The 27539-nt window shown below is 44.3% G+C and overlaps 1 protein-coding gene across 6 annotated transcripts in view; it reads right to left on the reverse strand.

Annotated features, from left to right (window-relative positions):
- Positions 1–3869: 3869 nt before the first annotated feature.
- Positions 3870–27539, reverse strand: part of CTCF (CCCTC-binding factor) — a 34701-nt gene continuing 11031 nt past the window's right edge. For 3 of the 6 annotated variants that reach the window (XM_053952926.1, XM_053952924.1, XM_053952925.1), the window contains 11 exons: positions 26773–26867; positions 16748–17540; positions 15947–16117; positions 15177–15310; positions 13760–13880; positions 12824–12973; positions 11335–11495; positions 10746–10928; positions 10219–10354; positions 7465–7632; positions 3870–6456 (listed from right to left, as the gene is read on the reverse strand). In XM_053952926.1, the coding sequence (XP_053808901.1) occupies positions 6275–6456; positions 7465–7632; positions 10219–10354; positions 10746–10928; positions 11335–11495; positions 12824–12973; positions 13760–13880; positions 15177–15310; positions 15947–16117; positions 16748–17540; positions 26773–26826 (2253 nt within the window). In that variant the 5' untranslated portion in view covers positions 26827–26867 and the 3' untranslated portion in view covers positions 3870–6274. Of the gene's footprint in view, positions 6457–7464; positions 7633–10218; positions 10355–10745; positions 10929–11334; positions 11496–12823; positions 12974–13759; positions 13881–15176; positions 15311–15946; positions 16118–16747; positions 17541–26747; positions 26868–27539 lie in introns of those variants that run through there. The other 3 variants (XM_053952927.1, XM_053952928.1, XM_053952930.1) reach the window with 3 other exon arrangements.

Consider the following 27539-nt stretch of genomic DNA (forward strand, 5'->3'; position numbering starts at 1 on the left):
GGTGCCCACGGCCCACCGGCCCCGCCGGGAGGAGAGGGCGTCACTACCCAGCACCCTTCTTCTCCCGTGTGGCTTCCCCTGGGTGAGCAGGACACCCCTCCCGGCACGAAGCAGTAGCATCTCCCCGTAGCTCCAGCCTTCCAGGGTTGAGGATCCATGACCTCTCTCTATCTCCTGAGGTGCTTCATGGGGACATATTTTTGCCTGAAGATGACTGGTGTGTGGGGTAAGGGCAAGTTCTACCCTTCCCAGCACTGGGCAGCCAGCCCAGCTCCATCACCTTGCACTGGGAATCTGCAGAGGGAGCTAATGGAGGTGGGTGCTAGTGCCCACTGCAGGCTGCTCTCTGGAGGACGGATGCTGGTGCCCATGGCAGGATACTGAAGAAGGGCTTTTCCAGAACAGAAATGCCCCAGCCCTTCTGTAAAAGTGTCAAAACTGCTGTCCCAAGGCAAGGGCCAGGTGACCTCCTTGGAGCAATGGGACTGAGCACATCAAGCACTCCACTCATCCAGGAAGGTTTTGGACCAGGAAGCGCTCCTGTGTCCCATGACATGCTGCAGAGCTTCCCTGGACTCAGATTTCCCACTGTTGGCTCAACTTGGCCCCATTAGAGTCTCAGGAAAGGTGCTGAGAGACAGGCAGAGCTGCTCTCAGCCAGCAGCCTGGTCCCTGTGACCAGCACCCACCAGGATAGATGGTGACAGCTGCCTTCTTCCCCTAAATTGCCCCTTTCTGACAAACTTCCAAGCTCTAGGCTGAAATCTGCCAACCAGGAGCTCACCAAGCCTTCCCACAGGTTGAATGACTTGGGAGAAGGTAGTCCCTGGAAGGGATGGGTGACTTTGCCCTCCTGCCTACAATGCACTCGGGGCTTCTGAAACCACCTTCTGTGTGAGGGTGAAGGCAGGAAGTATCTCCCTGCAGGGATGGCATCTTCCCAGAGCCCAACACAGCACAAGCTCTTTTCAAGGAGGTGACTGGGGACAATATGGCTCAGGGAAAGGACCAACCTCTGCTGAGGCACCTCCTCAAGCCTCCTGAGCTACACCAGTGGATGGATGAGCCCCAGGAGGATGAAGGGCACGGGGTGTTCACCACCCAGTGAAGTCAGCAGCCACCAGCAGAAGTCCTGGCTGGATCCACGTTTTTCCCAGGATGAGAGAAGGCCAGGCTATTGGTATCTGAACTTCTCAAAAGGGCACCATCTCCCAGCTTTGTCATGCAAGGATCTCAGGACACAGAGGGAGCAGCTGTCCCCTTTCACACATCAGAATGGCTTCTATGGAAGACTAGAAGCACAGAGGAGTTCCAGGCAAGCTGCATCCAAAGCTCATTCCCCATAAGACTGGTTCCCACATGCTGGAACATTCTGAGCAGCAGTGCAGCAGGACATGTACTCCAGGAGTGGGGCAGATATCCATGTGCACAGGTGTTCCCTGCCTCTGTGCAAGCCCAGGCACATCAGGATGTCCGGAACAACACACCTCCTCTGTGTCCAGCAGAGAAGAGCAGCTGAAGCACCAGGGATGGCAGCCAGGCCAAGCCACTGGCAGAGGCAGCAATGCTCCTTGGATCCATCCCAGCCCTGGCTTTCCACTCAGAGCCCAAGGCCCAGCTGTTCCAGCACTGATAACAGCTCTTGGGTTGAGCAGAATTGTTCTGTCCATATTCAGGGTTTGGAAGTGTGTCCCTGGCAGCAGGCTGGGATATTGATCTGCATCTCTCCAGAACAGCTCCTCTGAGGGCAAACCAGAAGCCTGCAAGAGGCACAAGCAGAGATCACTGCCCAAGGCAGGAGCCTCAGCTCAAATCAAATAAAACCCAGTCTGCATAGCAGGACCATTGACTGAGCAAGCACAGAGAAACCAGGTCAACTGAGCAGATCGCAAGGTAACACACCAGGCTGGGGAAAAAAGGAGGATGGCCACAGGGTGACAGCTTCCATCCTCACTAAACCTCTACTGGGGACTGTGAAGAAGGTTTTAGAATCACAATAAAAAGGTCGCTCAGTAATTGCTCCTCAGGTCTGGGTTAAGGGCTAGGGTTACACTTAGGGTTAGGGGTGAGAGCCAAAGAGCCTAGAGCTCCAGGAACACTGGTGCTGGAAAAGGCCAGTTGCTGCCAAGGCGACCATGGCAAGGCCCCAACATTGCTGCTCCTACACCTTTCTGATCTGGACCCCCCCATAGGAACGGGCCCCTCAGCCCCAGCGACAAGCTGCCCTGAGGCTAAAGCATCAGAGCACTGTCGAGCCTACAGCTCCAGGGACACTGGCACTGCAAGAGGCAATTGCAAGGGCATCACAGCAGGGTGATGGAACTGTGGCGGGTACCTGTCAGAGACTGGATGTTGCACATGTCAAAACCTCTTGGATTGCCAGTGCCTGTGTCTGGTGGGAGGGGCCGGCCAGGCTTGGCTAAAGGTGAGGCCGTGCCCTGCTCCATCCCCAGACCACCCATACCCTGGCTGAGCTGTCAGTCATGGACTCCTGGCATGGTGGTGCTCACCTGGGCCCTGACTGGCCAAGCCACCAGCAGTGCCACCTCAGGGGTGGGCACATGAAGGGCTTAAGGGATGGAGTATGAGGTCAGCACATGGTCAAAGCCCATAACCCTTCATGGACTGGCATTTCCTCAGATGAACACTAGAGAGGCCACTCAGCACCAACCACACCTGTGGTCTTTGGACAAATACACCTCTCAGGCTTTCTTCCTTTCAGCCTCCCATTAAGCTGTTCACACACAGCCACCTCTCCCAGCTCTTTTGAATTCCAGGAGAGCTGCAGCACCTGGTTTGGTGTCACCCAGCTCTGAGTACTACAGCACAAGCTGCTGCACATGGAACACTCACACAGACCAAGGGGGTCTCTGCTGGAGCATGTGCGGCACCTCCTTGGCCCACCACCTAAAACAAAGCCACGGCACCATCCTTCACACCCCACTTGTCAACAGCGGGTTGAGCCACAGGGTTTAAGATATGAGAGTGTTCCTTCTTACAGATCCCAAGGACACCTTTGGTTTTCCCACTCACCACAAAGCCTCCCTAGCTTCAGGCTTATGTAAAACCACCTCAGCACTGCCTCAGACTAAAACATCTTTGGCTTCTGAGCACACAAGCTCCTTGCCTAGCTGGGAAAGCACCTGAGGATTTACCCGTTTCTCAGCCAGACCTGACTTCTCACCAAAGCAGCCCTTACACAACCTCTCCCACCTGCTGCAACAAGCCTCCAGCCTGCTCAGGACTCCAAGCTTCCACCTCCAGACAGGCTTTCCTTTGCAAGTCATAGAAGGACCATCTCTCAAGACCAGTCACCAAACACCTAGTGAAAGGCAGAACTAGCAGCTCTTGTGCTTGGTTACAGTCTCCTAAGTAGTGCCATTTGCAGTGACTCCTGTACCAGCAGTAGGAGGTTCTATCCTGAACCTGCAGTGACTGCCCACAGCTGGCACCCTACGTTGCTGTCATAGATAACTAAAAAAGCACACCACACCAAGTACCAGTCCCATTTTTCAGAATGAAATGGAAACAATATTCCTGTTAACTAAACCATCAGCTATAACCATTTAAAACCACAGTCAAAACAAACAGAAGTAACAACTACTCCCATGTTACTCCAAGCTCAAGCTGTCAACACCAACATTTGCTTTTTACATCCTCCCTCCCCTACACACAGAGCAGCACACCCTGATTTAAGGTCATGGACAGGTACCTTGCATTTGGCATGGGGCAGAGAGAACACCTGCAGCGAGAAAGGAGCCAGTCCCTGTTGACAGCATCCTTCTGGGAAGAGCAGCTTTTCCATCTGGAGATGGCTGCCAGGTCGCACCGATGATGTACACAAAGAAAGCAGGCAGTGAGCACACGTGTTAATCCGTTATTATTTATTAGCTGTACAGCAGTATATTCTCCTTCCCAGCTTTCAAACCCCATTACATATTTTATAACAGTATTTTTTTCCCATGTTGGCTTCCTAAAATAATGAAAAATATCACACAGTACAGCTAAGTACAAAAATGCATCAACCTAGAGTCTGATAGCTAAACTGATAGCTCTCTTAAAAGCGATACATAGAAGAAAAATTTGTTTGAAATCAGCAAGACTGAGGCTCTATAAAAAGCTTACATATTTTAACATGTGACATTTTCATATACAGGCATCATTTGTATTTCACATTATTCCTTTTTTCGTCTTTACCAGAGATTCAAAAATTGTAGAATTACTGACCTATTAATAAAATTTCCTGGCCCAGGTTGAGGGCTGCAGTGACCCACTCATAAATCACCACTTTTGTCTTAACATAGGATTCATAAACACAAAATACAACTACAAGATAGAGCAAAGAAAATGTATTTGTGAAATTATAACTCAAAAAGGTTAATTATATGTTTCAAATTGATTGGATGGTCACATCCAGAGGGCAGTGGTCAACGGCTCAGAGTCTGGATGGACAGCAGTGACTGGTGCCCCTCAGGGGTCCATACTGGGACCAGCGTTATTTAGTATCACCGTTAATGGCACAGATGAAGGGATGAAGTACAACCTCAGCAGGTTTGGTAACACCAGGCTTAGGGTGCAGTGACATACCTGAAGGACAAGGCCATCCAGAGGGACCTGGACAAGCTCAAACAGTGGCCCTTGGGAATCTCATGAGGCTTAACAAGACCAGTGCAAGGTGGTGCACCTGGGTTGGGGCAACCCTTGGGATCAATCCAGGTTGGGAATGACCAGATCCAGAGCAGCCCTGGGGAGAAGGACCTGGGGGAGCTGGTGGGAGAGACTGGACATGGCCCAGCCATGTGTGCTGGGCTGCATACAGAGCCCAGTGGGCAGCAGGAAGTGGGGAATTCTGCCCCTCTGCCCCACTCAGGTGAGACCCCACCTGCAGCGCTGCATCCAGCTCTGGGATCCCTGGGACAAGGACATCGAACTGTCGGAGCGAGTCCAGAGGAGGCCACAAACACGATCTGTGGGATGGAGCACCATTCCTATGAGGAAAGACTGAGAGAGCTGGAGTTATTCAGCCTGGAGAAGAGAAGGTTTTGGGATGACCTAATTGTGGCCTTACAGAACCTTGCAGGGATCCTACAAGAGAGCTGGAGAGGGACTTTTGGCAAGGGAATGGAGAGACAGGACAACAGGGAATGGCTTTAAGCTGACAGAGGGCAGGGTTAGATGGGCTATTAGGAAGAAATTCCTCCCTGTGAGGGTGGTGAGGCCCTGGAACAGGTTGTCCAGAGAAAATTACTGCCCCATCACTGGAAGTGTTCAAGGCCAGGTTGGACAGAGCTCAGAGGAAGCTGGTCTAGTGAAAGGTGTCCCTGCCTGTGGCAGGAGGGTAGAGCTAGATGGTCTGTAAAAGTGCCTTCTAACCCAAGCCAGTCTAAGATTCTATAAAATACAATTTTTTTTGTGCTTCAAAAACAGATTTCACATGTGGGTTTCTCTTGTTCTGCAAGCAATAGTCTGGGTATTTTCTCTACCTTATCAACAGCTTTTCAAACATTTACACTCTATCAATTCTCTTGTCACTTAATTTGAAAGGAATTAGAATACTGGGGTTTCTTTAAACTGCATTTTTGCATACCTCTTAATTAATGGAAAAAGATTAAAATGTAAAAAAAAAAAAGTTATTTACAAGCTTGACCATTACAGAAATGCTTTGCAGAAAGCAAAGCATATTAAGGACAGAAACCAGTTGGAGCATGCCAAAACTACCATGTGCAGCCGACTTGGAGAACCGGAGCTACTCAGTGGGAGAAAGCAAAAACAAAAAACAAAAAAACAAAAAAACCAACCAAAAAAACATTTCAAAAGTCTAGAACCCTCCCAAGTCTGCATTTACAGTTAAAAACACTACTGAGAGAAGAGGCTCAAGGACTCTGGGAACTGGAAGGGCAAGTCCGGAGTGGTTTTCCACATAATCTAGTCAAGGCTTCCACTTCTGTATATTAAAACTTGGTGCATGTAAACACGGCCCTTGGACCAGCTTTACAATGCAGTTCAGAGCAAAACTAAATCAAGCATCTCCGAGGAAACCCTCAAGGACTCCAAAATATTTCCTAATGTTCCATGATCCTGTAATGCTAACATAAAACAGCAAGTTCTAGTTAAATCACATTCTAACATCGTTTTATTTCCCAGTATGTTTGGTAAAATGGTCTAAAATGATGCACTTCCCAAAGCCAAGAAAAAAGATTAAAGGAAAAAAATAGATTTGAGCCGCTTAAACACAGCCCAGGCCAGTTCAGTCAGCCAACGTGGTCTTCCTCCATCACCGGTCCATCATGCTGAGAATCATCTCAGGGGTGAGGTCTCCATTGGGAGCTTCCACTACAGCAGGCTGAGCTTCCTCCTCTTCCTCTGCTGTTTCTGCATCAGGTTCTTTCTTCACTTCAACTATAATGTTTTCAATTTCACCAGTGTTCTGGTCTTCAACCTGAATGATTGCTGCAGCTGGAAGGGCAAAAACAAAGGAGAAGGGGGGGAGAAACAGATTATTTTACTGTTTCCAGAGCCAGCCTGCATGCCTCAAGCAAGTCTTTGGTAAGACTATTCCATGGCAAGGGAAGGTGAGGCCCACTGCAAGCACTGCCACATCAGTGGGGAGCAATTCAACCCACCTCATTCACCAAGCATCAAGCATCTATTTTCTTGCCCCTTTATGAAGACGGGCCCCCAGTACAACAGTTCCAATGTGCATTTTCATATTAAAACATTTTTCAAACAATGGATTTTGCAGAATAATGAACAAAACCAAACCCCATGTCGATACATGGGCCTAAGGCAAAAACTTCAGGGGAATTTAGTGATGACAAATTCAGCTTTAAATGTTTCCACAGAATAACCCCACAGAGAAAACAGGCCACACTTTGTATCACTGAGCAGACAGCCAAGCCCCTGAGGAAGCCACCACACCTCCTTAAAGGAACTAATTTCCCATCCTACTTTGAACCTAAAATTTATTTATTTTGACTTTGCACAGTTACAATGTCTATTCTTAACCACATCCCTGTGGAGTTGAAACAACACCTGCACTGGTCCTTGCTGAGAACTAACGGCCTGAAGCAAGTTCATTTGTGGCAATACCTGCAAAAGCTAGCCAGGTAAGAACATCGTGATGTTTTTACTGACAGCTGTTTTCCCAAGGACTGTATGTTGGCAGAGACACCACAACTGGTACAAAAAGAAATGAGCAGTTTGCATAACTATGAAATGAAACAATACTAAACAAAAAATAACAGCCTTTCTCTTTTAGCACGGCCTGAAGTGGCCATGTTCCCTCATGACCAGGAAACCCTTGCAATAAATTTCAAGGTGAGTTCTTAGCAATGTAGAGACAAGTACAGTTACCTACTTTTAAAATAATCTCATTTGTAGGGATCACATCTACAAGAACGGCCAAATGCAAGGAAAAAGGTGCTCAAGCAAGCAGGGTAAGGTAAGCTTCAATTAGTGACTTACGCTGGGATTGTTTTGGTTGTGCAGCAGCTTTGCCTGGTGGTCTTCCTCTTCTTTTCTTACTGGGAGGTGGTGCAGGAGCCTCTTGCTCAACTTCTGGTTCAGCCTCAATTTCTACTGCTGTCTCCTCCTCATCTTCATTATCATCCAAATCTGGTTCAGCATTTTCCTCTGTAAGAAAGGATGTCAGATAAATCTTCAGTTTAAACAAGAACAAAACACATCCATCTACAGAGAAGTACCATCAAATCCCATTCAAAAGGGATGGATTTGAAGGAGTCAACTCTGCTGAGAAAGAAGGCAAGTAAGGCCTTTGTTCAGAAGCTGTTGCCACAGATCGTTAATCTGTTACCCTCAGAGGGAACAAGCTGTCCTTCAGAAAGCAAAAGGTAATTAAATTATGTTAGATTATGTGGTAAAAGCTACTCTGCACATGCACAAAGGAGCTCAGAAACAACAGCACAAGGGAGACCAAATAACAAATGGCTGAGCTACTCCCAAACCCATCAGAGTCCCACCTGCCCATCCAAGTCCCACCTGCACAACACAGAGGAGCACAGCATCGCACAATGGAAGGCGGGAGCCCAAATTCACAGCTTCTGAGGAACAAACTTGTTGTCCAGGACACTCCTAGGAGAGCCACCAGGTATGAAACCCATCCCAATGAGTCATGGGAAGCAGCTCTTGAGATCACCTTTGGTTCTATGGGGTGTTGGGGAATTCCTGGCTGGGACACAATGGGATGCAAGAGGAAGGCCATTTTGGATCACACAGGACTATTTGCAGGATGTTTAGGGGAGGGGATGAGGCGATTTCAAGAAGTGTGGTGAAAATAGAGGGGAAAGAGGATAAAAGAGGTAGATCCTATGCAAAGTGCTGTAGCAGCCATTCCAGGATCTCTGTGAAACAGGAGAACCCAACAGGCATTTCCTACCCTCAAGCTCTACACTTTATTCTTCACAACACTCCTTAAACATAATAGGTGAGGACCATTGACACATTCTGAATGCTCTGGGCAAACCCAGAGCAGACAAAAAGCAGTGAGAGATGTCAAAGAGGATAATATTGCTTGGACAGCAAAATTATTACCTTTAAATTTTTAAGGCTATTCACTACAGGAGTAGCTTCACTCAAGAATACATGAGCCACAGGGACACTTCCTTATATTTGACTAAAGGGAAAAACCCCAACGCACCCTGGGAACATGTACATGCTGCAAGACTTTAGTCACTCAAGGAATACCCCTCATGAAGAATTTATTCACTGGATTTCTCAGGTCCCACCTTTTTAGAGGTTCTTGACATTCTCCCTCAACACAATGTCCATCAATTAACATTCTGTCTAATGCTGGACAGCCAGGAGACAAAACTATCATTCACTATTTGGTCTCCCCCCACCCCACCTCAATTAACACAGATCTATTTCATCCCAGCTTTGCTCATAATTTTTAGGTATTTAGTAGTGGCCAAACCTCATGAAACTGCAGATCTCCAAATAAACACAACAGTGAATAATGCAATTCTCAAGCAGGTGATCAGCACACATCTTACAGCTACTCAGCTCTCACTGGTCCATTCTTCATACCTATCAAATGACTTCTGAGGTCAACCCAGATTTGCCACTTCCATTGAGGCTGAGGGGATTCCCTCAGCCTAGAGCCTGGGCATCATTCACTGCATATCATCAGCTCATTAAAAAACCTGACTTTTGGCGAGCTTCCCCCACAAAAAACTGTTTTGAACTCAGACCAAACCAACTAAATAAAATGTGAGTTTTCAGAACAGGCTGAACTCCCAGGAAGATTTCAAATCAGGTACTAAGAATGCAATACTCCAGAATGCCACATTTTGAATTACCTTCCATCAGTTATTTTACCCTGCCTCCATTACGTTTTCATGTTTTAAATGCATAATTAGTTAAATGTGCTTAATTCACCTAATTAATTTTCCCAAAAATCTATACAAACATGAATTTAAGCATCAATTTCTATAGTTTTTGAATCAAGGTTTGCAAATCATTTGATCACACTCATTCTAAAACTTGTTTGCCATATGAGATTTTCAGATATGCGTTGTCTAGCCAGAAATACCCCTGTTCTCCCAACTTACACCCCCTGATTACATAAAGCACTCCAGATAAAAGACTAATCACCAACACTCCCTTTGCAAAATCATCTTTGAACTGGTTGGTCTTGAGACTCTACTTGGCTCTTCCTGTTGAAGACATGGGGAAGTTTTTCCTCTACCAGGAGACAGGAGTAGGACTGAGTTTTTCCTTCATATACAGTATTAATCTCCACCACTCCCTTGGATGTTGCCTGCCTCTCTCCACAGAAGTAGCCAAACTATTCAGTGGTGGAGTTGTAGGGACATGCCACACAGTAACGGTGAAGAATGATCAAGTAACATTTCATAGCAATGCACCGCAGAACCACGCAGCCTCCTTTGGGAGGCAAAAAAATCACCAGAGAGTTTCCCACACAGGCAGGGCAGGAATGGCACAGCTGACACAAGGGATGTCAGAAAGTGTTTTTTAAACTACTGTCTTGGAACAGGCCTGGGACAGCAGGATCTTTATTATCCCTCACAGGCAGTACATCCCTCTCTACTTGGCCATGTATCACCATATTCTGTGTTTGCCAACCAGACAAGACTCTTTCAAGTGCCAGAAGAAACCTGCAGAACTGGCAAACCAGCAGCTAACACACACAGTGAATCACAGACCTGTAACTCTCAGAAGGTACTGAGCTGTTCTTACCACTATCAGAAGAATCTTCTTTCTTAGAACGCATCTTTCTCTTTCGGCCACGTTTGCCTTTCTTTGTCTCTCCTCCATTCTCTCCTTCCCCACCATCTAGGCCAGAGCAGTTATCAGCATGTCTGGCCATTGTGTTCTATTTGGTGGAAGATCAAAAACACAAGAAAAGTTAAAACATGCATCCAATTCAAGATCAGACATTCTGGCTCTGTATTTTCAAACACGTTTCTGGTAACTGTCTTTTGCTTTTTAAAGAGAGATTCTTTAGGGGAAACAGATGCATTCATTAACTTTATGAATGAAGTTGCATTTCCACATTGCTCATGATGTGAACGCTAATGTTCGTTGGTACCAATTCTCAATTCTCTCTCCTCTCCTTCCCTCTCAAGGAGAAGGGCTCTATTAAAAGATTCATATTTTACCCGGCACTTCACCCATCTTTCCTTTTGGGTAAACATTTCCCTCCGTGTGGCTAAAAGCACCTCATTCCATCCCAACCCTCCCCAGTTCAAAGCATATTCCCTTACCCTGCGAGTGAATGTTTTGCCACACTTGGAGCAGACAAAGGCAGCAGGGACAAAGTTGGGATCGTGGTATCTCTTGAAGTGCATGTCGAGGAGCTGCTTCTGGCGGAAGGTTTTATCACAATGGCTACAGGCATAAGGCTTTTCTCCAGTATGGGTCCGTTTGTGCATGACCATGTGCCGCTCCTGGCATGGACAGGAAAAATGGAAACTCGTGTAAATGGATATAGAAAAGTGAATTTTCAGCTAAAACAAGGCCAAAATTTTATGGTTAATATCAGGAAAAGAGTGATTCCACAACAATGCAAGAACATCTTGATTGATGGCATATTCAGTCCTAGCTATTCCCATCCTATATGGACTCTTATTCCTTAGTCAAGGGGCACATGAAGGTTATGAATTAGAAGGTTCTTCTGTACAGGACAGAATCACACCAAGAAAAGGCCACTTGTACTCTCCTTTACACCCTTCAAAAAATTTAGACAGCTAATTTGATCTTGACAGCTGGTCAAACCTAAAAGATAAGATTTCCATCCTGCACTTTCAGCTCCTGTCCTAACACTCTTAAGGGGTGCCAGTGCCCCCAGCTTACCTGTCTGCAAGCATAATCACACTGGTCACACTTGAAGCGCTTCTCGTTCTTGTGGGACTTTTGATGCTGGATGAGGGCATACCTCTCATGGAACACAGCGTCACAGTAGCGACACTTCTTGCCCTGCTCAATGTAGGAATGCTGCTTCCGCAAGTGGACACCTACAGGAAAAAGAACCAAAAGCTTTCACCACCATGGCTTTCCAAGAATGAAAGATGAGCCCACAGTTCATCAGTGATCCTCCCTCTCAAGCTCAGCCAAAACAGTGGAATAGTTAATTTACGATTCAACTAAAAACCTGAAGGACTCGCAAGTAAAACCAACTAGAATAATTTCTAGACAGAAAGAGCTCCCAGAAAAACTCCATTATGATTTTCTACAGGATTCCAGATTTGGTTATTAGTTGCAATCTGTGCTGATTCAGGATACTTAATTTGATGATACATGATTGTCAAACTAAAGTCTTGTGGACTGCTATGTTTAAGACTAACTTGAATTGCCTGGATACAGCCAGAAGCCAGGTAATTCAGTGGGGGGGAAACAGGATTTTCGGCAGGATTAGAAATCAGAGTGACAGGACTAGAAGGCAACAGGGATACCAGCAGATAATCCGCAGAAGGTTTTAGTCACTTCTTTAAAATCCTCCAACTAAGAGCATACCACAGCTGCACGAGGTAGCTTAGGGTAGATTAAAGCATTATTAGAAGAAAAATTCTTCATAGCTAACATCAATTTTCCTCTGTTGTAAATCAGCTTGTTTGCTCCTGACATCAACTGACTGCCTTCCTCTCAAACTGCCTCTCACTGTAGCACTTGTCTTTACTGGAAGGGAGCCTGCCTTCCCATTACTTGGGTGATATTCTGTTTAAAGACAGAAAGTTCTGCCAAATCGTGGCTCCTTCCTTTCCCTCAGCTGTTCCAGGCACAATATTGTTTGTCACCTTCTAGAAACATAAGAGCTTGCCTGCTGGAATCACACGGGGCACTGCGCACTAGATCAGGAATGCCCCACTGCAAGGACTCAGGGCTTTTTTGAGCACACAGCTCCAAATCCTGCAAAGTTAAATACTTGCTCTAATTAAAATCTTTTGACTTGATGAAAATATCTCTGCATGAAAACTAATGGCCTCCAATGTGCAGGAGGTTAAGCCAAGTGATCTTCTTGCTTTTCAGATCCCAATCCTTATGCTGTTGAAATCTCAGTCCAAGTTCAATAAATGCCTTGTATCTACAGGCAAACAGTAACTTACCTTGCATGTTTGGAAAAAAGACTCAAATAATGAGATGAAACTGAAAATTGTTCTAACTTGCAGGAGCTATGGTAAGCTAAAGGTGTGTTTTACCAGCCCCATATGTGAAGCTGTGCTTCATGTTGTGCAGTTACTACACTGGGTTTTGGGTTAGGAGACAGCAGTTGGGTTATGTGAACTCTAATTCTGGGAAGTTTTGTACCATCTTCAGCAAATGGCCACATTTGGGAGACACATACCCAGGTCACTCTTTCTCGCTATAACAGTATCACAGTGAGGACAGTGGAATTTGGCCACATTCTCTGTGTGCTTCTGCAGAATGTGCATCTTCATGGTACCGCTCTGAGTGAAGCGAGCATGGCAGATGTAACATTCATATGGCTTCTCTCCTTCAGGAGCAAAAGGAAAAATAGAACAAGTACTTTTATTAAGAAGAAATCTCACCAAGAAGCCCCAAACAACTCCCAGAAACTTGCAACACACAGCTAGACAACAGAAATTGTAATTCTACAAAGTGCTCAATAACATATTTCTCTGCAAGTTATAGGTACAGTAAGTGTTTTTCTACAAAGAAACTGAAGTTAAATCCTTAAGGAAGTTAAATTATTCTTACTCTGAGAAATACAGGCAAGACCTACATGCTGCCAGAAGAGAGCAAGTGACATCAGATTTTTTGGGGTGGAGGTTCTGAATGTTCATGTATACATAAAAGGACATATTTCTCCCCTTCAATTTTAGCAATATGATTAATTTGGCACTGCAGTAACATTCTGTGCTAAAATCATCCCTATTTATATTGAAGAAAAATTAGCATCTTTAAGAACTAACATGCATGAGATGCTTTTAAAAATGCACTGAGGCATGAAACTGCAAATGGCTCTACACTTCAGCTGGAACACTGCAAACAGAAGTTGTTTCTTCTGTTCATACTAGAGGTGCCTGCATTTTACCACCTCACAAGCAAACTAGAAATCAGAATCCACCAAGCTCATTTCTCAGTGCAGTAATTCAACCCGGTTTTAAATTTACAAGTGCTTACAAAACGTGGTGCATTCTCTTCAGCTACACACTTTATAAAGGTTTTATATTAAACTACACAATAATATTTGTCTCCTCTGTGTCAGCAGACACTACAGCCTCAGCACTCTGACACTAAGAGAACAGGGCATCAGTACCGGAGTGGGTCCTCATGTGCCTCTTCAGTTTGTAGGTGTCTCTGCTGGCATAGCTGCACAGGCTGCACTGGAACGGGCGCTCCCCGGTGTGCGAACGGATGTGGCGTTTCAATTTGCTAACCTGGAAGCCAAGGGCAAGGCTGAAGTTAGCACAAATGAGCAGGCCAGATTGCCAAAACCACAAGAAACCAGTCAAGAGTTTAAGGCAGTTTATATTTACTTAGGCACAAAACCATCCAAGCACATTTCAGTGCCATTTTCCCACTGCACACAGCCACTTGCTCCTGTCCACTCTACCTCACCTCCTGGCCTTGCCTGATGCTTGTTCCCACACTCAATGAGGCCTTTAGACTCTGTGCTCACCTTACTGTTATTGACCATCTCAGCATCTGAAGACAGCCTGAAATTTTAAAATATCCTGGAGAGATACGGGGTGCCTCTCCTGTTGGTGTGGGGAAACTTAATTCTTTTCTCCTCCTGCTTTTATTTAGAAGGTACAAAACCAGCTCAAAGCAAGAACACCAACAGTATGGCATTTTCTTCTCCAGCCTGATCACACTGCTTAATCATCAACTTATGCCTACAAAAAGCAGCATGACCTCATAAGGACCAACTTGGTTATTCTTTCCTAATTTATACTATGAAAACCTCTGCAACATAACTTATTCAGCACTCAAACCACAGGACCTGAAGTGACAGCACTGCAGGCATAGCGTGGGTAGGGAAAAAAAAACCCTGAAGCCCCTACAGAAGCTCTCCCACTGTAGCCTTCTTCCACTGCAGACATCCCATTTTTTAAAAATTATGTAGCTCATCATCTGGCTAAATTTCCTTTCACAGTATAAAAGCTGTCCTATAAAATATCTAACAATACTGCATGGAGGGAAGGCATTCAAGAATGTCTAATCTGCTCAGGCAAATTAAGCTATCATCTAACATTAGCAAAGCTGCTTTTCACCAATACTGAGACAAAGGTTCATTAGTTTTAGCTACAGACACCTTCATGGCATGAACAGGTGATGTGCAGAATGCATGTTTCTAAAATGGGAGAGCACTGTGGACTGAAAGGATATCCCCCTGCAGCAGGAAATGTCAGTCTCCTTCAACACCAAGCACACTACAATTCCTGCCATCAGCTTAAAGGACGAATCATTTAAGAAACTGTGACAACTATTGTCTCCGAAGAGGAAATGGTTATCACCTAGAATTTCTGTAAGTGATCTCAAACTGCATTCTGATTCACTGAGGAAAGCCCACCATTTGCTTCCAAGAGCAGCCCTGATTTATAATTTCTTTTGCCCAGAGCCTTTCAACCAAATGGCCAAAGAGGAAATGCCTAAGAACAGGGTTTGTAACACATGATGAACAAGCTTTGAAGTGCACAAGGAGGCAGTCAGCACTGTAACAAGTCCCATACCTCCACACTGGCATAGTCACACATGGAACATTTGAATGGTTTCTCGTGGGTGTGTTTGTAGCGGCGATGCCGAACCAACTCTCCACTGGTCACAAAGGCCATGTCGCAGTCTGGGCACTTGTGAGGGCGAGTACCTAACGGTGTGCAGCAAGACAGGAAGACAGTGACACAGAGATTTAGTGACAAAAGAAAATATGGGACAGTGCTGGTTGTGGATTTTTTTTTTGTTGTTTTTAAAGTGAATTAGCAACACTACTTTCATGTTCTGAAAGATTAAATTAGAGCAACAGAATGCACAAAAGTCAGGGGGTTTTGTATAAATAACTAATAGATTTAAGATCTTAGAGAATTAATATCCTTTCAGTAACGAAACAGACTCCTTTATTTTTGTACCACTTGGTTGTTTACACATTAGAAACCAGCTAGTTAGACGTAACTTCAGTAAGCAGAGAAAACGAGGGATTATGAATTACACTCTTTTTTTTTGGCAGTAAGGCACAAGAGAAAAACATGAGTGCTAATGCCCAAGGCAAAGAAAACATTTTTGTAACTTCAGGTAACTTGAGATCAAGCCCAGGGTCAATTTTGTACCTGTGAACAGGATAAGCTCTGCACCTGACCTGGCCAGGCAGAAAACAACTATGCCATTTCCTCTTTTTTAGCTTGTTCCATATGAGAAAGCAGGAAAACAAGAAAGGTCTACCTTCAATCTATTTATGCTGATGGCAGAGCAGACTCTATAAACACAATGCATGCAAGACCAAGAGTACCTGTGTGAGTGTTGAGGTGGTTCCTCAGCAACGTGACTGTCCGGAAAGCCCTGCCACAGAGATGGCACTTGTGTGGTCTTTCATCGGTGTGGCTTTTCATGTGGCGGTCCAAGTTGGAACGACGCGGACAAGTGTAACTGCACAGCTCGCACTGGAATGTCTTCTTTACACCTGGTTATGAAGGAAATCGTTTTTAGTCTTTGTCAGTAGTGTGGTCTACTGTGTAACACAAGAGAAAAGATTCTTGGGGGTGTAAGTACTGCAAGGAACCACCATGCACCACTTAATCCAACTGCATTGCCTGTGGCTGGTTTGGATTCAATTTTCACTGGCATGCCAGCACTTAATGTTCCTTCTGCACTCTAAAAAGGGTTCCTTAACTTACAGTTTTAACAAAAATCAAACGTACTTATTACTGTATTTTGCACCATCTACCTTATCTGGCAATTGGTTATGAAAAAGCCCACAGAATTAATTATACCACTGGCTCCTGATGTAAAACATGCACACAAACTGTTATATGTGTAGTAGAGCAAAGAGAACAATCTTTTCAGTCAGAGTTGTATGAGAATATTAATGCCACAATATCATACTTGTGGAAAATTATCTCCCTGTCAGCCTATAGAGAGGAGAAAGGAGGTGTGCTCAAGAAACACTGCAGTCAAGCACTATTACACTGTGAGCAAGCAGCATTGGGCATGTCTGCTCTCCTCCCACTTGCACGTATTCATTCGCCTCAGTCACACTGCAATCACCACAACAAAAGAATTTTCAAAATCCATTTGCAGATGGGGACCTTACCTTTCTTTTTAATTTTTGTTGGTTTTGGTGGCTTCATATTGCCCACCACCTTTTCTGCATTAACCTCGGACAACAAACCCTCCTGCTGCTCCTCTTCAAAGTCATATACAGAGACATCCACATCTTTGCCTTCCTCAGTGTAGCGAAGCTTACTCTTTTTGTTTTTCTTTGTTTTTTTGGCTGGTGGCTGATAGTCTGGATCTTTTTGCCAATTGGGATCTTCCTGTGGCTGAAGTTCACCTTGTTCCAGTGTCTCCACCTCACCGTTAGCACCCACTTTCACAACTTGGAAGCCTTCTGGTAAAGGGAGGGTGTGACAGATCATGGGCTCCCCCTCCTGCAGGCCTCCTTTGGAAACCTCATTTTCATAAGCTCCCTGCAGTTCTTCCACAGACGTGGTGGCAACAGGTACAGTCACTGGTACAGGTACTTGGACCAGCTGAAGCTCACCAAGGTTTATAGGCTGCTCTTCCATATTAACAACCTGAAGTGTTATGATCTGTGTGTCATCCACAGTAGCCTCAGTTTCTGGAGGCACTGCACCTTCCATTACTTCGGTCTTCATTTGAAGAAGAGTTGGATCCAGCTGATCCATCATCACCATCTGCACCCCACTGCTGACATCCTGCACCACTTCACTTCCATCTGCTTGGTTTGGTGGTATATGACAAGCATCATCCTCTTGCCCACCTTCACGGCGTCTTTGATAGGTTTTCCTCTCTTTTCCCTTAATGAAAGTTTCTGATTCCTCCACAATAGCGTCGACTGCCTCACCTTCCATTTCACCTTCCTGCTGTAAAAACAAGAAAATGAATGCTGCACACCATCCAATGTATTTAACAACTGCACAAACCCCACAGAAGGACAAGTTGCCCAGCTGGAAACACCCAACTCATCCCAATCATATTCAGAAAACAGGAACTGAGAGCTGTATTTCTCCACAAGCCCATCATCACTGCAAACCAAGACAATCACAGAACACTGCCTGCAGTGGGACAACTGTATCAGCTTCTTGGAAAGGAAGGAAAGCAAGGAAGAGAGATTAAGTGATACACACATTCCCATTTCTCAAAGACCACAAATCCCACCAGTAAGATGCACAGCAACATTATTCCTTACTGAGCTTGTTTAATCATTTCACATAGCTTAGCAGTACCAGAGGCACTCTCTGGCTATGAATTTTAAAGATACAAAATTACCACACTGTTAAAATCAAAAAGCCAACCTTAAAGAAAGTATTACATTTGAGAACTGTAGAACTTTTCCAGGAAGAAAAGGCACTAAGAATTAAGCCCAAGAACATAAGTTGCACTTATTTAATATCAAACTACTATTACTTCAAGTCTAAACTCCTCTGAACAACATAAGGACATAAAGGAGTTAGATAAATATGTCTCTTGTCACCAGCCTGGAGATCAGTTCCTGCTCCCACCTCTGGCATTGCTGGGCCCTGAGTGGATCTCAAGATGCACTGTGCACTCTTCTCCTTGGCTGAATGAGCCATAGCAGGAGACACAGCTCAGGTAAAATCTTAATTCAGTGTAAATGATGTGGACTGAGCTGGTTGGACTCTAAGGATCTCATGACACCTGTGTTAAATCCATCCATACAGTTACAAACAAACAACAACACAGAAGTTCAACGTTTTGGTGGGCTTTAACTGTAACTCTTGACAGTAGCTGCATGCAAACATAATACTGAGATTTTTGATTGCCCAGTGTTCTTCACTGCAGTTGGGGAAAAATATTAAACTCCTGTATTCTCGTTATGCAGGAAAGTTGTTTCAAGAGTAGTAAGAGCTAAAAGAAATTATAATTCTGCAACTGTCTTTTTCCCAAATGAAAGGAATAAGATTATAGTAAAGGAGCATTTTTTAAGTCCATCTCTGTTCCAGGTGGTTTACTTTGTAAAAATAAAAGGAGGTCCCTAACCACACCAAACACTTTCCCTTCATCAGGATACCATTTCTTATACCCCTCATTAAGCATTAATAAGGTACCAAGGTAAATTTTGGGTAAGAAGAAAGTGACAAAAGAAAGTGACAAAAAACCCAGCTTCCTTACTAAGCCTGTGAAAAATTCTTCAAACCAGTTCCAGATTTGCTATGAGACTTCTGTATTTTCCCATTAGACTGACTGGCCTCTCAGACCAGCTAAGTGAATTAATATAAATATTTAATCACCCCTGCTAATGCAACACTTTAAAATCCCCATACTATTTTCAAATCTATACGCTTAATCTTGTGTACTCAATTTTGATTTTAAACAAGACGTAAACATGAAGCACAGCTATCAAGTCTCTCTCAGCTTTAAAAATTCTAAGACATGTAATTGCTATTATTTTTACAGAGTTTTTGCTTTTACTCTACTGTCTTTTCTAGTATCCTCCACTCCTGCTGTAAAAACAATACAGCTCATCTTGTTCTTCAGCTTGCTCAGACTAGGGACATAAATTAGCATGGTGTCTTGACACTCGTGATGTCGTGGGCAGCCACAGTCTCCAGAGGGCACCAGATATCCAGGAATACCAACATATGGCTTCATGCGCACTCCCTGCAGGGATCCCGCCTCTCCTTTCCTTTACCACCCGTCAGCTTTTCAAGTCGGAGCAAATCCATATGGACAAACAGCTGAAGTACACGAGATGATGTAAGTACTTAACACCAGACAGCAGGCAAGCAGAACAGAGCAGGTCGTTGGCCTACAGCAACTGCAGAAGTGTTTTACAATTATCTTAAGTATCTGCAGAGAGAAGAGAAGACTTTCCAGGTGGCCAAAAGTGTCTGAACAAAAAAAGGACGGACATAGCTAAACAACACATAAAAACGTGGTAAATGGGCAAGGAGGTAACAATAAAATATGTAAGATGGAGGGAAAAAATGGCAAAAGTCCATCTGCAAAGCTAATGCAACTTTGGTGCCAAGCAGAGGTTTGCAACCTTGATAAAAGCACAGGCAGCTCTGAGCAGAGGTGGAGCCCTCACAAGGACCTTCACATCCACTGTCAATATCAGTTGGTAACAACGCTGCTAAGTCACCAGAAAGCAAGCCAACAGGCCAAAATGTGCCAGTGTCCTCTGTGATTCTATAGTGGAGTAGTAGGAAGGCACCACTTCTGACTTGTAAAGCAGAAAATCCTGTGTCTGCCAAGGAACGGGACACTGGCATACATGAAGACTTTGGCATGCGGCTCACACTGTCAGGAAGTTTGCCAGCCTAGGAATGCAGGTATACAGGGAGACCAAGGAAATGCCTGCAGCAAGACTCAGGTTAAAGACACTCACAGTGAGGGGTGTACCTGCCTGAAAGGAATGGATGGACTCTTACAGCCGTCCGGTAAAGAATCTCAGCCCCGTTACTGCTCCCTGTCCCTCTGTCACCTCTCACCCCGTTTCCTGTCGCACGGCTCTCAGGGGTTACACGGCGGGGCACGGCTGCCGCCGAGCGGCGAGAAGCGGCACTGCACCGGGGCTGGGGCCGCCGCCTCCATGCCTGCCTGCCACTGCACCCCGACACTGCCACCTCCGTGTCACCTCCATCCCTGCCTGCCACTGCACCCCGACACTGCCACCTCCATGTCACCTCCATCCCTGCCTGCCACTGCACCCCGACACTGCCACCTCCGTGTCACCTCCATGCCTGCCTGCCACTGCACCCCGACACTGCCACCTCCATGTCACCTCCATCCCTGCCTACTACTGCACCCCGACACTGCCACCTCCATCCCTGCCTACCACTGCCACCTCCGTGTCACCTCCATCCCTGCCTACTACTGCACCCTGACACTGCCACCTCCGTGTCACCTCCATGCCTGCCTGCCACTGCACCCTAACACCGCCACCTCCATCCCTGCCTACCACTGCACCCTGACACTACCACCTCCGTGTCACCTCCATCCCTGCCTGCCACTGCACCCCGACATTGCCATCTCTGTGCCACCTCCATCCCTGCCCACCACTTCCACTGTCCCCTGCCCACCAGTGCAGGGACCTGACCCTGCCACCCCCATGTCACCTCTCTAGCCCTGCCTGCCCCTTCCACTGTCCCAGCACATGCTGCATCCTGACACTGCCACTTCCACTGTCCCTGCCTGCTGCTGCATCCTGACCCAGATTCCCTGGTCTCCAACACTCAGCACGCGGATCAGCATTTACTCCTGCCTATTCCAAAGTATCGACTACAGTCCGTTCCTTTCCCTCAAAATTAGTGCATCTGAAAATGTCTGGTTTTAAACCAAACTCTTTTCACTTGGGAAATGTCACAATATACTAAATATCACAATAACAACATATAAAATTACAGAAATATATAGGAGCCATCTCACTTGATGCTTTGGACAGCTCAAAAATCTCAGGAAAATGATGAGATTTCCTCTGAAGAAGTGTGGATTTACAAATTCCAAAATTCTTCAACTGCGGGGTGGGGACACAGGATGTACCCTAAACTTGAGAGGAAAATGTATGGTGCTTTCCTATTAAATAAGCTCTCTGTAAAGACTCCATCTCTGCTGCAGCGAGCTTTGCACTGGCTGTCCATGCCACATCTCAATCACTCTGTCTTGAACAATTTGCTACTTCTTTTGCTTCATTTTTTTCTTTACCGTAATTCTCCTTTTTCATAAAGTGAGTCTCACAGGCAAGTTTTACATTTATTGGAGGACATGTGCCATTTGCTACAACTAAGACCATTATAGCAGAACACCAGGAATAAAAACTGCAGAGTTTCTCTCAACTTTTTATTTCTGGCTTTTGTCTCCAGCTCCCTTCCTACCAGTTACTGCTACCTTACACCAACAGCTCGGTTCCACAACGACTGAATCTAAAAAGGAAAACAAAGCAGCAGGTTAAAAGATGCAGTAAATCAAGATTGGATAAAAAAGCAAAAGAGAAAATATTCCACAATAAGGAGAATGACCAAAAAAATATCTAAAAAGGTCTGAAACACAATTCCCACTAATAGCTCAAGCCAGCCCTTACACACAGGCTCACTCAGCAGGCTCTACTGAGAGACACCGTGACACCAAACAGCTCAGCGCACTGTCACAATCCAATTAGCCAGGTAAGGAGCAGTGACATCCAAACAACAGACCTAAGCTTGCTCAGACAGCTCATGGACAGCTCATCTAAAAAGCTAGAACAAGCAGAAATATGAAGTGTTGTGTGTTTCATACAATTGACACGTCATTCTAACGAAAGGAACCAAAAGGTTGCTTGAGAGAAAGCAATTTAGTGCCAGCTGTCCTGCTGACTACAGCACAGGAGAGCCTCAGCCCAGATATGCTCACTTTCTTCCCAATATGCAATCTAACCATGCCCTGTGTCAGTGGGAAGCCATTCCCCCTCGTCCTGTCACTCCATGCCCTTGTCCTAAGTCCCTCTCCACCTCTCTTGAAGCCCCTTTAGGTACTTGAAGGGAATTGTAGAAGCATTAAAAACAATTTGCTGTCATTGTCAATGCAGAAAGTACAAACCCAGTGACAGGGATGGTTAGTGCCAGTGTCTATTTTTTTTAGTGGTGGTATTTATAATAAAGCTACTATCAAAGAAGCATTTGTCTGTCTCTCAGCCACATTAAAATTAAGGAACCTTGAACTGCATCAAGTTTCATGTACCAAATTATACAAAAACATTTATCTTTGCCAAACAAGGCATAGTCTCAATAAAAACTGCTGGGACACTAATGCAATTGAAAAGTACATTTAATGCTGTAATATGCACTTAACTTGAGAAAAAAAATTAGAACTCCAATGGACACAATGAAGCCAAATGCTGTCAGTAAATTTTTGACATTCATAAAATGAAAAGTATCAGCAGCTACATTAGTGCAAACAACCCTATCACCTGGCATCATATTCAGGCCTTGAATTCAAGTCAATATACATACAGATCCCACTGAACTGACATGGCTTTGTCAGTTCTTTATCTACATGACTTGTAGATTATCAACTTATCAAAAATTACATGGGAGTGGAAATAAAGCCTAATGTTAAAACATGGGAGACTTATGTTTCTCCTGCATTCCATGAGAATCTTTGAAAGCTGAATAGAGGAATAAACAAAAACTTCAACTAAGAATCCACAGTTATGCACTGTATATGCCACTTAAAGCAAGAGAAAGATTGGAAAAAACCCGAACATATCCAACAGGGTTTACAGACAACAGACTTTTTTCTCCCCTGCTTGCAGTCCGCACATGTCTGTGTAAGTATTTTAGGGCATGAGCAGATGCAGATTAACTGCAGGAGTGCTTGGCCATTCTCCTTCCCACCATGAAACAGCCGTATCTTTTCCCTGAAAAGTCTCCCAGCTAAGCACAGCCAAAGATTAGGCAGTTTAACAGGTAGGCAGCCTTTCCATTTCCTCCAGCAGAGCTACCCTGATAAGAGATGAACATGGCGTGAGCGTAACTTACTCTAAAGCAGACAGACATACATCCAAACAGGCCAGCTGTGCCTTTCACATGCAAAACACCAAAGAGTTACTACCAACAGGAGAAACTAAAACATTGGGTAAGTTTCTTTCACTAAGTAATTTTCTCACAGTAAAAGCTTAAGGCTTTCATTTGGCTACTGCAATCATTTCCATATTCACTGGTTATGACTGCTACACCCATCTCCAGCTGTTTTCTCATTTCCTCTTTGCCCTTACAACACTGGTACTGAAAACAAACAAGAAGAGTAAAATGGACAAACATTTACTGCAGCTTTGAAAACAAAAAGGTAGTCTCATTAACCCACTATTAAGCAATTATTCTGAGAAATATTTCAGCATCTTGGAGGGCATAATGAAAAGCAAGAAACCTAGAAGTAAAAAAGCGAACTTTATACCACAGGTTAATAAATGTTTTTGCTTTTCCTCTGCATGAAAAGGGGCCTGTCAAGATTATGCCCCAAGAAATACATAAACCAGCTATGGGAATGAGAGCTGCAACTGGAAAATGCAGAGCTGTAGAAGGATGGTTTCCTTGAGTGCTGACCCTGTGAGGGGATCAGAGAAGACAGTCAGTGTTGGTGGAGATTACTTAACCAAGGTGTCTGTGCTGGGAGGTTGGTCTAAATAGGGCAAGAAGAGCACATTGTTCTAGGGAGTGATTCAAAGCTTTTAAGTGGATCCCTACATTAAACTGACATCTAGAGGAATCCACTTTATCCTTACTGACAAGACTAGATTTTTAACCTGTGTAATAGTTTCATGGTCTCTGTAAGACAGCTAAACACAGCACTTACTGTCCAAAGAGCTGCTCTCAGCTTCTTCCTTCACAAATTCACCATAATGAACTCGATCGAGAACTAATTGGCCCAGATGTCATCAAAGGTGATCTTTACCTTTGACCCCTACAAACTCCCAAGGGCACAGCCAAGCCTGTCCCTGGCTACAGGACATTCCTTGCCCATAGCCAGCTTGGTATGGTGTTAGAATCAAAATGCATCTTGTGCCATTTCTCTACTTCCCCCCTTTTCTTTTTTCCGTGCTCCTCCTGTAACCTACAGAAGAAATCTTCCTGGCTATTACTCCTGCCCAGGGATCCCAGCAGAGATCTTCCCAACTTCATTGTGTCTCATGAAATGACACAAAGCAATGAGAAGCTTCATTCAGCACTGACCCCTATTTTTCAGTCAGCAAGCAGCACATACCTGTGATCTCCTGTAATTACTCAGAAAAAAGCTGACCTTTTACTTTGGATCAGAAACTCAGGGAGTTCATGCAAGACATGGAAACAGAGTATATACCCAGGGCCCCCAGCCAGGCAGAAGGAAACTCAATTCCACATCTTTCCTCAGCTGTTTGCTGAACAAGCTCCCTCTTAATCCTTGCACCTGACAGTGGCAGAAAGCCCCAGATCATGGCTCTTCCAGAACTAATACTGTTAATTCTGCTGTAATAAGCTGCAGCCTACAATGGAGAGAAAAGCAGATACAATAATGTCAACTGCTTGAAACTTGCACTGTGGAACAAAAGATAAACATCATTGCAGTTACTGACAACAAATCCCACATAAATTCAAGTCACTTGGGATATCCAGTAACCTGACAAGGAAAGCCTTGATGAAGAAAGCAGACTGATGAAAGCATTCCAGCTTTATTTCTGGAATAGTTTATTTCCTTGCTTTTATTTTAGATTTGGAGAATTAAAGGTCTAATGAGAAGGTAATAGGAAAAAAATTAGTTAATGTTCTTAAAATTTGTTCCATTCTTCCTTAATTTCTCCTTTAGTTCCTATCTGCCATTCTTCCAAATCTCAGTTTTATTTTTTCACTATTTCTTTCAATAACTGCTAGTGCATCTCACTAGATGACACTAGGTCTTCATTCATTCAGAAAATTCTCTACTGAAAGGTGGGAAATGCACATGAAATATACTCTTATCAATATTTTTTTTAAACTTTCCCTTTGTAATTTAGTAAGGAAGCCATCATGTTTTGCTAACCTGATAGTCCATTTCAGGACAAACACGCAATCTAATCAGGAGTAGAATATAGGAAGACTTACACTTTAAAAGAAGCAATCACAAAGGAATTTCTTTTTATCTGATGTTGGATCATAAAACTAATCAGTCCCTCCCTTTTACAGGTCTTCATAATGTAAAAGTGATGAAGCTCATGAAAGACCACCAGAATATGTGAAAGCATTAAATTGAAAATCAAAAATGATTGCACATTAAACAGCCTGTAAAATCCAATGCCACAGAAAGTGAAGCCTTATACTGTAGGTAGATACTGGAAAAGATTCTTAGTTTTATCAACAAGTATTTGTGGTCATTTCTCCCATCACACATTAATTTAAGCTTTCATTTAATTTACTGGCAAACTGCTAACAGCAGAAGAAGTTATTTCTTCAAAATAAGTCTGAGCAGAACAGGATTCTTTGGCCATCTGATGTAGTGTTGCATGATACCAAAATGGCAACACCAGCCACTCCTACACCTGAAAAAAGACCTGTGTAACAAGTTTCATGGCATTCTAGAGACTTCATAATAAGTATCTGGATTTTGTTTTCCTCTAAGGCTTCACTTAGATGAACAGGTATCCAAGAATAAACTTTTGGGGAACAGCTATTTCTTTTATCTTCGCACATGTACTCATCACTAAGTAGTGATGCTCTACCAGGACAAGGGAATTCAGGCTTCAAATTGGAGGAGCAGGAAGTGCTTATTCCTGGGATGATAACTTAGGTCCTACCCCATGAACAATAGCTGCCCATGCACTATTAGTCACCTCACAAATCACACCCTGATGCACATAAGGAAAACTAAAGTGAGTGCTAGTTAACCTAATGTCAGGCTGTCAAACACAGAGGTGCAGTTTACTGCTGTTGCAGCAGGAACAGGAAATTCCCGGAGAGTTTTGAAAGCACCTGTGGCAAAAGGGTGGTGGACAAGACAAACTCCCAGAGCCTAAATTAAGACATCCTTGCTTTTGAATCACAGAAAAGTTAGTGTGAATTAGTAAATGTTGGAGCAGACATAAACAGAATCAAACCCAGGTGACTCCTTTAAAGTGACTCTCATGCTGATATTTTAAGCAGCTTGTTTTACAAACACCCCTAATTCATATGGACTTGTATTCCAAATATTCTCATACACCAAGCCCTAAAGTGCTACAATCAACCTTCAAAGCAGATGAAGCAAAAAACCCCCAAAATCCCACAAGGCAATCAACCTTGGAAGAAAAAAACCCCTTTTTCCCAGAAAGCAGTAAGGTCCCATTTCCAAACATACCCACTCTGCAAAGAAACCATCCCTGCCTTTAAACTGCCCACTCACTCCCTTCATCAGCCCAACTATTCTTCATGTTAGCACAAGCACTCAAGACTGCAGCTACTGGTCAGAAAACCAATCCAGGCCACAACTCACCCAGCCAAGGATACTTATTTCAATCCAGACTAGGCCCCTGGTGTGCCCCAACACTAAGGGCAGCCAAAAGAGAAGCGGGGCAAAAAGGTTTCTACTAGCACAATGTTAAGCTTTATGTTCAGGAAACTACTGCCTCAGCATGGAACACATACCACACTTCAAACCCCCTCAATTTACATTTATGTTCTTGGCGCTTCTGCACTTCTGCCTGGACTGATTTGTTCTCTTCATGCTGGCTATTCTTCATGCAGCTCCTGAGGTCAGAACTCACTCTGGAACAGAACAGATGAACTAGTGAAACTACATAAAAGTGAAAGGTAAGGGGGGTTGGGGGGGAGAGGGAGGGGGGAAATAAAAGCATTGGTCAATATTTAATGCTTGTTTAACAAAGGTGTAGTCCCACACCCCTAAGAGAGCAGCATTGATAACTGCTTGAGGACCCCTTCACTTACCAAAAAAGCCATAAGCAAAACCAAAGGAATATTTTAATCAGCTTTAATACTTTCACTAGGATGAATGATCTCATTTTACAAGCTTCTCTACCTACCTGTTCTCAAACTCTTTAGCATTTAGGGTTCTGACAAAGCTGTGGATGCCTCATGTCAGATTACAAGTGCAATATGACAGTTTACACCCAGCTCTGCCTACTCCAGATGGCCTCTTTGTCCTGTGCGGTGGAATAGCACATCACACACTGAAGGAGTTTTTATTACTGAAGAGGTATAAATGAGAGCAAATATCACTCCTTACACACTATCAATGCAGCAGTGGATATACTGCTTATATCAAATAACAAAATCAGCTCTAACACAGTTCTAACCTTGCCACCCTGAGGAAGACAAGGCTCTCTGCTCACTGAAGCAAGCTTCATTACCCTTATTAATTAAGGACTTAAAATATTCACATTTACAGAAATACAGTATTTACAAGACAGCACCTTATTT

This window comes from Vidua chalybeata, chromosome 11, assembly GCF_026979565.1.
Source record: "Vidua chalybeata isolate OUT-0048 chromosome 11, bVidCha1 merged haplotype, whole genome shotgun sequence".
In the NCBI taxonomy this organism is placed as follows: Eukaryota; Metazoa; Chordata; class Aves; order Passeriformes; family Viduidae; genus Vidua; species Vidua chalybeata.